General features: G+C 39.5%; 1 protein-coding gene across 8 annotated transcripts; it reads left to right on the plus strand.

Annotated features, from left to right (window-relative positions):
* The first annotated feature begins 2,647 nt into the window (after positions 1-2,647).
* On the plus strand, positions 2,648-11,907 carry LOC108159265 (G protein alpha q subunit). 8 transcript variants are annotated; one of them, XM_033392050.1, is made up of 11 exons: positions 2,648-2,780; positions 3,591-4,436; positions 6,064-6,773; positions 7,082-7,266; positions 7,326-7,480; positions 7,618-7,746; positions 8,067-8,195; positions 8,469-8,598; positions 8,673-8,826; positions 9,194-9,301; positions 9,545-9,799. In XM_033392050.1, the coding sequence occupies exons 3-11, from the start codon at positions 6,656-6,658 to the stop codon at positions 9,625-9,627; spliced, it is 1,191 nt and encodes a 396-aa protein (XP_033247941.1). In that variant the 5' UTR covers positions 2,648-2,780; positions 3,591-4,436; positions 6,064-6,655; the 3' UTR covers positions 9,628-9,799. The 8 variants fall into 8 exon arrangements, with proteins under 8 accessions (XP_033247941.1, XP_033247937.1, XP_033247935.1 ...); XM_033392049.1 differs by lacking the exons at positions 8,067-8,195; positions 9,545-9,799 and adding an exon at positions 9,895-11,907 and having other exon boundaries at positions 2,650-2,780; positions 6,064-6,308; positions 6,362-6,773; XM_033392046.1 differs by lacking the exons at positions 7,618-7,746; positions 9,194-9,301 and adding an exon at positions 8,909-9,016.
* The last annotated feature ends 2,307 nt before the right edge of the window (positions 11,908-14,214 follow it).

The following is a 14,214-nucleotide window of genomic DNA, read 5'->3' on the forward strand; positions in this document are numbered from 1 at the left end:
GTATGTATGAGTGAGCGAGCGCAAGTAAGAACAAAGTGTAAAAAAGTCAGTTTTAAGAATTTTTGAACTTGTCTATCGGGCGAAAATCAGCTGAGAAAAACCTTTTATCGATTTTAGATCATATTTTTATACGGTCGCACTTATTTTCTTGCGAGAATCCATTTAAACATTTAAATCCTTGTCGCTCACATTCAAAAAAGTTAGATTTGGCGCGCACCACTCGTAACCGGTCGATAGTATCGATAGCCGAACTTGAATCGGGTAAGGACCTCTTTTACCCGATTGACAACAATGAGTCTCATTCCATACACATATGTTGCTAATTCCATGCACACATACCCTGGGGGAAATGGATGTTATAGAATTGTGAATATGTTTGTCTTCCAAGGCTCAGTAGGTATCAGGATCGAGATAAATATATACAAGATACTAATAATGTACTTGAATATGTCTAAAGAATATCAATTTGAGAAAAGGTCTTAATAAATTACGTTTGATCTTCATATAAAATTAACAAAATAGGGTGTACAAAGGCCTATACACGCATCATGTCTTCAAATACCAGCAACATTGCGACTGATTTTTTGTTGAACTATTTTGTTCAAAGTACAATAAAAGCAAGGACTAAAAACTAACCAATTGTGTAGAAATTTGATTCATCAATCGTATAAAATTATGTGGGCATAGATAAAGGCCCGGTTGACAACATTTAAATCCTTGTCGCTCACATTCAAAAAAGTTCAATTTGGCGCGCACCACTCGGTATATTGAGGGTCATAGGAACTCGTTTTCGCCGCGCTCCCATGTGGTGTTTTTTAGTGCTAAATGGTATTTTTGTCATTTATTAATTTAATTTTCAATGTTATATAAAAATCCAATTAATGCAAGTATTTCGAATAGACCAATCATGTATAGAATTGATTCATCAATCGTACAAATATGAGTGGGCATGGCTAAATGTTCCATATAGATAGTATTATTCAACGGAACAAAGAATTGGTCGTTTTTTGAATCGAATTTGAGTTCGCCGCAGTTTGCCGCAGTTCGCCGCAGTTTCGCTTTAGCAACAATGAGTCTCATTCCATACACAAACATGTTGCTAATTCCATGCACACATACCCTGGGGAAAATGGATGTTATAGAATTGTGAAAATGTTTGTCTTCCAAGGCTCAGTAGGTATCAGGATCGACATAAATATATACAAGATACTAATAATGTACTTGAATATGTCTAAAGAATATCAATTTGAGAAAAGGTCTTAATAAATTACGTTTGATCTTCATATAAAATTAACAAAATAGGGTGTACAAAGGCCTATACACGCATCATGTCTTAAAATACCAGCAACATTGCGACTGATTTTTTGTTGAACTATTTTGTTCAAAGTACAATAAAAGCAAGGACTAAAAACTAACCAATTGTGTAGAAATTTGATTCATCAATCGTATAAAATTATGTGGGCATAGATAAAGGCCCGGTTGACAACATTTAAATCCTTGTCGCTCACATTTAAAAAAGTTCGATTTGGCGCGCTACACTCGGTATATTTTTCAAATGAGACCGTATATTTCGGTGCTGTTCTGAGGGTCATACTGTAGATATACTGGTTTTCGCCGCGCTACCATGGTATTTTTGTCAATTTCATCAATCTATTAATTTAATTTTCAATGTTATATAAAAATCCAATAAATGCAAGTATTTCGAATAGACCAATCATGTATAGAATTGATTCATAAATCGTACAAAATTTAGTGGGCATGGCTAAATGTTCTATATAGATAGTATTATTCAACGGAACAAAGAATTGGTCGTTTTTTGAATCAAATTTGAGTTCGCCGCAGTTCGCCGTAGTTTCGCTTTAGCAACAATGAGTCTCGTTCCATACACAATGTTGCACATTCCATACACACTGTTGCGGCAACATTTACTTCAAACCCGTATTTTAGTCAAAATAAAATACTTTAAGATAATTAAAAGAAGCAATCTTGTAGAAAATGCATTTATCTATGGGATAAAGCTAAGTGGGCATCTATAGCTTGAAATATAGGCAATACCCGATTCGCCGCAGTTTTGCTATTGCAACAATGAGTCTCATTCCATACACAAACATGTTGCTAATTCCATGCACACATACCCTGGGGGAAATAGATGTTATAGAATTGTGATTATGTTTGTCTTCCAAGGCTCAGTAGGTATCTGGATCGAGATAAATATATACAAGATACTAATTATGTACTTGAATATGTCTAAAGAATATCAATTTGAGAAAAGGTCTTAATAAATTACGTTTGATCTTCATATAAAATTAACAAAATAGGGTGTACAAAGGCCTATACACGCATCATGTCTTAAAATACCAGCAACATTGCGACTGTTTTTTTTTGTTGAACTATTTTGCTTAAACCTTGTTTTAGTCAAAATACAATAAAAGCCAGGACTAAAAACTGGCCAGTCAATTAGAAAATTGATTCATCAATGGGCTAAAATTATGTGGGCACGGCTAAATGTTCTATATAGCTATTAATATTCAACGGAATATCAAAAACGAGGAATATGTAACATATAACTTGAATTCGTCAGTATATTTGCGGTATATTTGTCAAATGAGATGGTATGTTGCGGTATATTTCTGAGGGTCGATACTTTATCGATAAATCCGCGGTCACACTGCTGTGTGGATTTTGCGTGTGTAAATAATTGAAAAAATTAAAGAAAAACAAGCAAAAAGAGTTTCTGGTCGTGCGCCAACGTTAGCGAACAATGCAAAATCAAATATGTTGTGAGTTTCGCCAAAAATCCGTGGACACACCGACAGCCAGGCAACCAGCAATCGAATCGTCTTCTGGTCTCCGTCTCGACACCACAATTCCCAGTCGGCACAAAAAAACACCCCGAAATCGATTGTGAAGTGCGCTTTAAGTTGAAATGCATGTGCAACGGCCTGAGCAAACGCCAAATAAAAGTAATTTAAAACAATTGTTGAGCGAATTGGGCAATTTTCGCGTTGCTTTTCCACCAAAATTTTTTCATGTTCGTTTTTGGCCTCGCCCGTCGTCGTCGCTCTGTGTGTATTCGTTTCGCCGATAAAGCAGTTCGCCGCTCTAGGGAGTGCGAGTGAAACAGATATAGCGGTGACAACACTGCAGGGCACTGCTTGTCAGCAAAAAACACCATAGCCACAAAAAAAAAAACCAAAAGTGTTGCAAAAACTCTGTCGTGGGGGTTGGATGGGCGATAATTGAGCGTTTTCGAGTGTTTATACGGGAATATAAAGAACAAATACAAAAGGCACGTTGAAACTATATGAAATGTGGCCTGCAACGGCGGTGCTGAAAAATTTCAGCCCCTGCCTGACATGAGTTCCCTGTGGGTGTCGATAAGGCAGTGCAGGGCATGATACGATTGTGGGTGGCGCTGATGGGTGGTGGGAGGTCGAACCTCCAGTTCTCGGTTGTGTTTACTTTAACCAATATGATACGATACGACAATTGTACTTGTATTGGCAATGCATTCTAATAATTTCTGCTCTGTTCTTACTCTCTTTTTCGTTTCTCTCACTCTCTCACTCTCCCTCTTATTCCACCTGCAGTTCCACTGCATACAGAAAAATAAACAAACACAAGAAGCATAAAGTATGCAGAAAATTAAACACAAAAGGAGCCATTAAGTGTTGCGTGTGAAAGAAATTAACGTTTTTGTGCAGCTCGTCGTCGTCGTCATACAACCTTTCTGTTTCAATAGCACGTACAATGGATATTTGTTGAAACTTTGTTGCATTTACAAACTGGTGTTTAAGAACAACAACAACAACAACAAGAAAAACAACAGCGACAACCCTCGGAGGCACACGCAAAGCAAAAGAAAGAAAGGAAAAACAAAAAAATTAATATATACATTTATATAGCATCAAATTTACATTAAGCGCCAAGTCGAGGAGGGGACAAAGAAGAAGTAATTTTTATTGTAGGACAAACGCACCAGTAAAATTAATCAATCAACTACACGTTCCTTAAAACAAATGTTTTCCAAACCGCAAACCAACTAAACGAAATATGCTTTTGAATTAGTTTAAGCAGACAACAGCACAGCACAAAATCAGAACAAGCAAAGCCATAAAAAGCGCAAAAAACCATTTTAATTTAACACCAACAAAAGCCTGTGGAGACGATATATACAAATATATGTCGAGATATATATCACACCATATATACATATTTATATAGGAACCACCACTACCCCGGGTGTCCAAACATAACGACACCGATTAAGTCAAACTGCAGGGAAAACCACAACAAAACACTCAGAGAGCCAGCAAAGGAAAAAATCTATTTTTTGTATTGCTTAGTGCTGGCAAACAAAAAGAAAGGAAGGACAGAACATCGTATTGGAGAATCTCGTCAGATTAAGTGGATTTCTATCTCCGATAAAGAACTGAGTAAGTAGCGCCCCTGCGCACATCTACTGCAACCTATTGACATCCCGACCGACCACTTGTTGCCTGAGATGAAAATTGCATGCATCAATCAAGCTCTCAAACATTGATAGAATTTCCCAAACGCACTGTACACATATATGTTTTATATGTGCTATATGGTTTACTTTTGATAAGCGGCTGCAACAGTGCAGGGCACAATGTAATTATAGTCGCAATGAGTAACTCTATGGCATTTCCGCGTCTGGAGGAAGTTCTCCCTGATCTGACCAGATCCACGAAGGCGACAACAGTAGCCTAGCCGCCGAAGTCATATCGAGATTAAGAAGACAAATGGAAAGATAGTTAGTATCGCCTTATCATATGCATATAAGAAAAAGATAAGAACGTACCCCCGTCCAGCTGGTGGCATGATACCTATATCTAGCAAACTATTGTTAGAAAAAGCTCCTATGTGCCAATTCTCGGTCCCGTCCCCCAGACGTGCCCCTGGCCATGGCCCTGCGAATGCCCCTGCCCCTGCCCCTGAATCACCAGCTACTGCTAATTAGATTTTCTAGCTTTGCTCAGTGGCAAGTGTTTCTCTTTCTTTTTCTTGTTCCTTTTTCTATTTTCAATAACCTTATCCTGGGTAGGGGAGCCGCCTGCCATTACTCCTCCTGGTATCCAGAGGTGGCTCCTATTCGCCGGCAGGGCAGCGACTTCAAAGCTTTCCCTGATTCCCTCTGCAGTCGCCTCGGGCTGGGTATTCCGTCGATATTTTGTAGTTTTCCGTCTGAAAGCCTTCCCATTTCCATCCTACATATGCATTTGCGCCACCAATTGGATTAGCGAGCACTCGATACGGGAAGCGGCTGCAGCGGCAGCGGCAGTGGCAGTGGCAGCAGAGAGGAAATAGCGCCAGTGACCTAGGCTGTAGCCAGGAATGGGTGACGCATTGGGCTCAGGACTCCGGTCTCTTGAAAACTATCTTCACGAACGAAGAGGTTTCAAAAGAGTCCCCATCAAATAGCTTTAAGAACACGTAAATATTAGGCCCCGAGTCGAATCGAATATGGTTCACCCGGATGGGGAACACTCTCGTGAACTTGTGACTGCGCGAAGCCATAGATTTTCCAAAATCAGCTTTCTCGCATTGAACTTGGGCTGGAAGCATCGCATCGCGGTCAGGCCGGACCCGGCCACTTCCCCAATCTGTTGGCCATTGCCCACCTGTGTGTGTGTGTGTTTGTGTGTGGCGATTAGCAGGGGGAATGGCAACGGTAGATGGCTGGCACGGCTCTTGTTCATGGTGCATGCGCGCAGAGAGGGCCAAGCCAGGCCAGGCCAGGCCCGGCCCAGACCCAGACCCACAGCCAAAGCCAATGCCAATGCCATGGACAGTGGCATACACCCGCCAACGCCATCGCCGTTGCCGTTTCCGTCGCTGTCGTCGTCGTCAGTTTGTGAGGAGGCAAATATGAAATGTTAATTGCCAATACTGGACACAACGCGGCGAACTCTCGGTGAGCTAACAAGTGTGTTAGGTCGGTCTGTAGGGCCCATATATACCATATATATATAGATAGTTATGTGTTCTCGTTTATATAATGGAATTCTAAATCAAAGTGTCTTCTTGCACCACCCGCAGATGTTCTTGGATCGCTGGACTACAAGGGGAACCAATCGTCGTGTCATTCGTCATTCGTGCATCAGTCATAGTCGGAGACAGAGTCACAGAGTCTGGAGTCTGGAGTCTGGTCAAGGAATTTAGAGTAAAGCCTATAAGAATAAGCCATCCCATCGAGGGAAACAAAAGTGAAAGTGAACGGGAAAGTAAGCAATAGCCAAAGAGAGCCTGTCGAGAGAGGATTGTGGCAGCGGGAGGATCAGAGAGTGAGCAACGCCAAAGTACAAATGCATAAATCGAAACTGAATCTATAACTTAGAACCGGGTATCAAGCAATTCCCCTGGATGCATACGTATCATCCCAGGACACAAGCACCAATCAAATCCAATTTAGACGCAGCAGCATCAACAGCAGCCGCCTCAGCCTCAACAGATCCCCCAAACAATTAGATTAGCCAACAGCAGAGAGATAGAAAGACGGACAGAGACAGCGACAGAGACAGGCAAGCCAGAGCTCTGTAGCCTCGTCATCATCCTCATCCAATTTTGCAAGCGTAACGGAGAGTCGACGTAGTGGCTGCAGCACGCGTAAGCGTCCATAAATCTAGTTAGCATGGAGTGCTGTTTATCGGAAGAGGCAAAGGAACAAAAGCGCATCAATCAGGAAATCGAGAAGCAGTTGCGCCGCGACAAGCGAGATGCGCGACGGGAACTTAAATTGCTGTTGCTTGGTAAGTACCCCGCCCCTGTGCAGTACCCCCGCAGGACCCCTGCAGGACCCTGCCAGGATGTGTTCGAGTGCACAGGATGTAGATGTAGACCCGCGTCATGTGTGTTATAGCATTTTGATTGCACTTAGCTTGGTTTAATGCAATTGAACTACCGCTAATTGCAAGAGAGTGCCCTTTGCACCGTGAGCAGAACAAAATCGAAGCCCCACAACAGCCCCCCCTCCCCAACCCCTACCACTTTTGGAACAATCCGGTTCAAAACTAAAAATATAATTTAACATAATGTGATGGCCTCCCCCCATTTGTAGGCACGGGCGAGTCCGGCAAGTCAACGTTCATCAAACAGATGCGTATTATCCATGGCAGCGGCTACTCGGACGAGGACAAGCGTGGATACATCAAACTGGTGTTCCAGAACATATTCATGGCCATGCAGTCGATGATCAAGGCCATGGACATGCTAAAGATCTCCTATGGCGTTGGAGAGCATAGCGTAAGTTCCTCCATCCATTCGCCCAAAGAATCGCTTTATACATTTTGGGATTTCAACAGGAACTGGCCGATCTGGTGATGAGCATTGACTACGAAACAGTTACCACATTCGAGGATCCATTTTTGAACGCCATCAAAACGCTATGGGCCGATGCCGGCATTCAGGAGTGCTACGACCGTCGTAGAGAATACCAATTGACAGATTCAGCCAAATAGTGAGTTACTCGAAGGGAGAAGCGGCCCAACCATGACAGCACAACACAACACAACTCTCGAACACTGAGACTACCACAACCTACCGAACTCTGCATAAACTGTTTTACTAAAAATGATCTCATTTCTGTACACATAGTTATCTGATGGATCTCGACCGTGTGGCTCAACCTGCTTATTTACCCACTGAGCAAGACATTTTGAGAGTTCGTGTGCCGACAACGGGGATCATTGAGTATCCCTTTGACTTAGAAGAAATCAGATTTAGGTAGATACCATCAATATGTACACACCTGTATGTTCCTTGCATGGCATATGATCCTGATCCTGATCCTGTTTGTGATCTGTGATCTGATCTGTTTCTTTGGTTACTACTTTCTCTTAATGTCACTAATTGTTTCGATTAACTAACAAATTGAGATTCTTTTCGAGCTAGAGTACTTTCTTGAAGGGATTAGCCAGGGGTTTTTCAACATTTCGCAGCTGTACCTTAGAGAACTGGGACTGACTACGTACGGATTTTGATATCAGTTTGGTTTTTGTTTTGTTTTTGAACTGATTTGATTGTGTGCCAATTCTTTTACATAGCTACTTAAGCGACATAGAGCGCATTTCACAGCCCGACTACCTGGCCACTGAGCAGGATATTCTGCGTGCTCGTGTGCCGACCACTGGCATACTAGAGTACCCATTCGATTTGGATGGCATTGTGTTTAGGTATCTATTCCACGTATCTATGATGACTGTATTGACCAGGCTAGAGCTAGAGCCGTAGCTGGAACACGGCTAGAACAAGAAGTATTAGAATATATGTATTTGGTAGCGTAGTAATTTGGTATACTTAAGTTTATTTGTCTATCGCTTGCGGCTTACTAATGATTGTTGATTTCGCTGTGAATTGTAGTGCAGATTTTGCCTCTTGTTTTGTTTATCTCTACATAAGCTAATGTGACTCCTATCTTATACTCCCCTCCCTGATATTTTATACAGAATGGTGGACGTGGGTGGTCAGCGATCGGAGAGAAGAAAGTGGATTCATTGCTTTGAGAATGTGACATCAATCATATTTTTGGTGGCGCTATCGGAATACGATCAGATCTTGTTTGAATCTGATAACGAGGTATGGCATTGCATCTCCTGAATATTTTCTGAATGAAAGATTATTCTCTTCCTCTTCCTGTCTTTTTTTTGCAGAACCGAATGGAGGAGTCAAAAGCTTTATTTAGAACTATTATTACGTACCCTTGGTTCCAGAATTCATCAGTTATTCTTTTCCTGAACAAGAAGGACTTGTTGGAGGAGAAAATAATGTATTCGCATTTGGTAGACTACTTTCCCGAATACGATGGTAAGTGTGCCATTGAATGGATCTCTTATCCCATAACTCTGTACGATTTATATGTGGCAACACACGCACGTCACGCAACCAGGTCCGAAGCAGGATCATGCTGCGGCCAAGCAGTTTGTATTGAAAAAGTATTTGGACGCCAATCCAGATCCTGAACGGCAATGCTATTCGCATTTCACAACGGCCACAGGTTGACGACGTTACATTTGAACTCTTGAGCTATCTATATGCTTCCCCCCAGCAAAAATTTCACAACATTATCTGTAGAATCTATACACTATATATACGCTATCTGTATTGCTAGTTTTGTAGTCTTGCGCTAGATATAACACATCGAAACATCTTCTTTGGCTTATTTTCTGAACAGGTCCACAGCGAGATGCAATCGCGGCACGCGAATTCATACTGCGAATGTTTGTAGACTTAAATCCAGATTCCGAAAAGATTATCTATTCTCATTTCACCTGTGCTACAGGTAAGTGCAGCGAACGTGAGTTGCTTGGGGTGGGCTTTGGAGTGTATGTGCGTGTGAGTCTCATTTTCAGCCTGGAGAGTGTCAGAACTAAGTAAGGGCAGAGGTAGAGGTAAAGGTAAAAGTAATCGCCCTTCATAATTTGCATTCGCTTCTGCTGCTATTGCGGAGTATCGCTAGTCAATATTTGAGAGTCAGAGCAGATTGATTTATAACCGAATGCAATTCCTCTATTGGAACACACAGATACCGAAAACATCAAGCTTGTGTTCTGTGCTGTCAAAGATACAATTATGCAAAATGCACTCAAGGAGTTCAATTTGGGTTAAACAATCGCCTGCACCGGATGGAGGACAGGATGCCACGATGGCAGGATGGCAGAATGGCAGGATTGCAGGAGGAGCCGCAATGCAAATGAATATTTGATTTATAATTGTATTTTGAATTTGATTTGAAGTCCCTTAATAAAAATTCGTATTTATGCGTTATTGATGTCCATTCTGGAATGTCTGTATATACTAATCTTGTGCTGGATCCCCCTCCTAAGGTTTATCCAATTTGCTAATCTTCTCTTTTGATTTCTTTACTTCGTTTAGATACTGAAAACATAAGGTTTGTGTTTGCAGCTGTTAAGGACACCATTCTGCAATCGAACCTTAAGGAATACAATTTGGTCTAAACTGGATTTGGACCAGTAAACTATTTTTGTGATTTTTACTATATATATATATATATATATATATATATATATTTATGTATATATGCAAGCACACACCCACGCAAACCACAAACACCCAAAAAAACAAAAACAATGTATATGTATATAAATATATACATTCATAATTCCTTTTTCGCATAATTATTAAACACAAAACAAAAAGAAATAAAAGAAAAGAAAGCGTGAGTACGTGAGAGCGGTGCAGTACGACCCAAGAAAGTTTCGAAAAAAATTGTAACACCAGGAACCGAGAACCGAGAAATTGTAGCATAAATAGAGAACAGCAACAGCAAAAACATAACAACAGCTACTGCAACAAGCAAAACAAATTGATGTTTATTGAGAGAAATGAATTATGTATAACACAAAATCTGATACAAGTACTAATAATATTTAAACAAATTTATTACTATAGAAGATACTTTTGTAATAAAAACCGAAACAAGAATAAAAACCAAAATTAAGAAACTTACATTTAATCAAAATGCTTAGATCGGAACCACAAACGGAAACAAACAAACAACAACATTTTGTCGTACTGAAAGCATAACAAAACAAGCAAAAACATTTACTGAAGAAACTGCAAGCAAAAAACAAAATTTAACCTAAACAACATGCAAGAACTTTTGAATAAAAAAACCCCCCGAATAAATATATAGAGTACATATGCATACATATATACCACGAAGAATATATATATATATATATGTTTGGGTGTTTCTCATAACAGTTTGAAGGCATATATGCATATAAGGAGTGTAAAAATATACATACATACATCCAGATAATACATGCTAAGAGGAAGAGGAAAAGGAAGAAAAGAAACAAAACAAAATCATACATAATACTGTATTTTGTACTAGGCTAAACCGTAAAGTAAATATTGCAACAATTGTTTACAGACATACATACAAACATATTTATACGTGCATACAAAACAAACATAATACATACAATATAGCACACGAATGCATATGTAACAATTTATAAACCTATTAATTTGCATTTTGGGAACCAACCACCCCCCGCTCATTGCATTGCATTGCATTGCAATATCTATGATATGATTCGTAGTAATACCAATTGAAAAACAAACAGAAACGAAAACGAAAAACAAAAAACAAAAGATAGGGAAACAAATTTGTAAAGAATGAATGAGAAGAAGAGCCATCTGCATGAAGCGCACACCTTACATCCTAATTAATATTAACACGTGTCTGTGAAATTGTCGATAAACCCCCTCCCTCCCCGGGAAGCAGCCATCCGTGCAGCACCATCCGTGCAACTTATTGATATTCAATCAAACGCCAGGTCCACTTGCAATCCAGTCAAACGCGTCGTTCATTGATCGAAGAGCACTCCTGTCTGAGATGACGGCCTCTGGCTCTCACGTACCTTTGTTGCCATCAAAATTTCAGTCGAGCCATGTTGCTATATATACATATATATATACGATATATACGATGCTTATGTAAAAATAAAAAACAACAGTGAAACGATAGCTTGATTTTGGTACGTTCTATGATAATAATAATTTTGATAATCGTTTGCTATTTTATAGATCTAATTAATGTATGCAACGGCGGACGCACTTGCCGGCCGATCCCACAGGCTGCCAGGGGCGTTCGCAGTTTTGTTTTTGTTTTTATAATTTAGTTAATTTAATATATACAAAGATAAACGATAAACATGATTAGTAACAAAGTGACGCACACCTACAGAATAAACAAAAACATCAAACATTAGCAACAACAAACTATTTATGTAAAAATCCAAATAAACACACAATTTTACTCTACGCAAAAACACACACAAACAAAAGAAACCAACAATTGAAACGTACATACTATATATGTAAAATAAATATGATGCAAAATGTTGTTTCTCATCATTTGATCACATTTACTTTCTTAAACCAAGATTCGAGTGCCCCAAAGCCGTAGCAAACGAATCAGTTGCAGTTTATTTTAGACGGAGCCAAAGAGCGTATTGTGTTTGATCTGGATAGCTCGCATATATCTGAGCTCTGCGATCTGAGCGTAGGTTGGACATGGGGACAACAGAGGAGCCTACAGCTTAGCCGTTAAACCGAATCGAATCCCATATGCATCTTAGTTTAAGTACGATCCAACAGTGTGTTGTATAAAGCTTTAATCCGCGTAACCACGTCTAGTAAAAGTAAACACGTAAACGTAAAGTTATTGAACCATTTTTATGATTAATAATTGATTAGCTTTTAAAAAGCTTCGATAAGTCAGTGTGTATTTTAACATAGCAGAGCATATACATAATTAAGTGTTGTCCGGCAAGCATATACTGGAACCCGAATTCTTATAGCCTGATCGGAGTAGGTTTTTGAGGCAGCGCCAGCTTTGGCTCTTCCGGACATTTCGCCTGTGCATTATCCTACCTACACACGCGCATGCACACCACACACACACCATACACACACACGCACACATATATAGTTTTCCGTCCAAAGAATGGCATCAGCAGCGAGAAGACAAAGTCTCCGATAAATTTTGAGTTCGTTTTTGGTTTTGTTGGTGCAGGAATTTCATCTCAATATACAGACACTTTTCGGCGGTTTCAAAAGCACACACATACGAGTACTCTAAGTTGGTTTTACATCGCTATGATTTATTGAAATTTGGTGCCTTCCCACTACTACTACCACGGAATTCACTATTCATGAGACACACAGAATAACACATAAAATGAAAAAAGATCTCCACCCAGCTCCACTGCGCCATCACCGTCACCCCAGTACTGGCGCCTCCTGTTCCTCTCCACATACATACGAGTATATCCACATAAATATAATATAATTAAACGCCTGTCAGTATGTGTATATGTGCCAGAGTGTTGTATTTTGCTTTGAATGATTGGTTCCTTCTCAAAAGTGCAGTGCAGTGCAGTAAAGTCGCGCAGTCAGTCAGTCAGCCAGTTGTATGTAAATATTTGGGATATTGTTTGGTGGGGTGGAGGCGAAGCCCCTCGAGAGATACCACATAATCGAGCATATGTATGGAACTATACATTAAACTCAGTAAGAAACTATAATAGACGCAGACTTTGATATAAAACGATTAATGTATGTATTTTGTATTTTTATATACAATTTATAATTTTGGTTACACTTACAATTGTTACGATTAAAAACTAAAACATGCGAAAACCAAAAATAATGAAGAATCTACTAGATATGTATGTATTTCCAAGATAAAAAAAAGCAAAGTGCTTAATGCACAAATCGGATGATTGCTATAGGAATTTCAAAATAATTTTAGGAATTAATATTAACAAAAAACAAAACAAAAAAGAGATTTTCTATGCAACAAACTCAACCAGAACTGCAAGCGTAGGGGAAAACCAACCATTTATATGCAAAACAAAAAAAACGAGAGATCTATCTCGGGCCCAGAAACTCATTATATGTAGACGGGTTCCCGGGGCAGGCCACGACCACTGGCCACCACTGTAATCCTTATAAGTTTTGGTGTGTCATTCGATTCGATGGGATGAGTTATTACTTTAAGTATGTGTGTATGTAAATGTATATGGAAGACCACATTCCATGAGAAAGAAAGCTTGAAAAGCAACAACTAATTGAATACACCCAAGCAAATAATAATAGCTAATGAAACTCTCCCTTGACTAGCAAACATACGAGTACATAATACTATGAAAGAGCAAAGATAACCCGGATGTAAGCTACATTGCGAGGAGATGAGCAAGATCATGATGAGATGAGAGTTCAGCTTGTGGCATTCGAATGATATATAGAAGGAAATATTCGAGTCATATTTCTACTTATATACATATAGGGACATACACATACATATGTACATACGAGTACGTATAGGTCCAGAAGCTAAGAAACATCCACAGAATCTGCAAGCTTGGTCTAAGTTTGCAGGCAGCCCAACATGTCCATGGACAGTAAATCATTGACAACTTTTAGGATTTGAATTGATTGATATTTTATGGATGCTTGGGTTTATTAAATTTGTACGGAAGTTTTACGTGCATGGCATGGGGGCAGCTGCATTTGCTAATTTTTGAGATGTTGGATGTCTAAACATTTGTCATACAAATCATATATAAAGGACAGAAGATTGTATGATTGGCAATTGTAACTAATGAAATTTTTAGCTAATTAAAAAGTATCTATGTACACCTTAATATTAATGAAAAA

Source organism: Drosophila miranda, chromosome 3 (assembly GCF_003369915.1).
Source record: "Drosophila miranda strain MSH22 chromosome 3, D.miranda_PacBio2.1, whole genome shotgun sequence".
NCBI classification, from domain to species: domain Eukaryota; kingdom Metazoa; phylum Arthropoda; class Insecta; order Diptera; family Drosophilidae; genus Drosophila; species Drosophila miranda.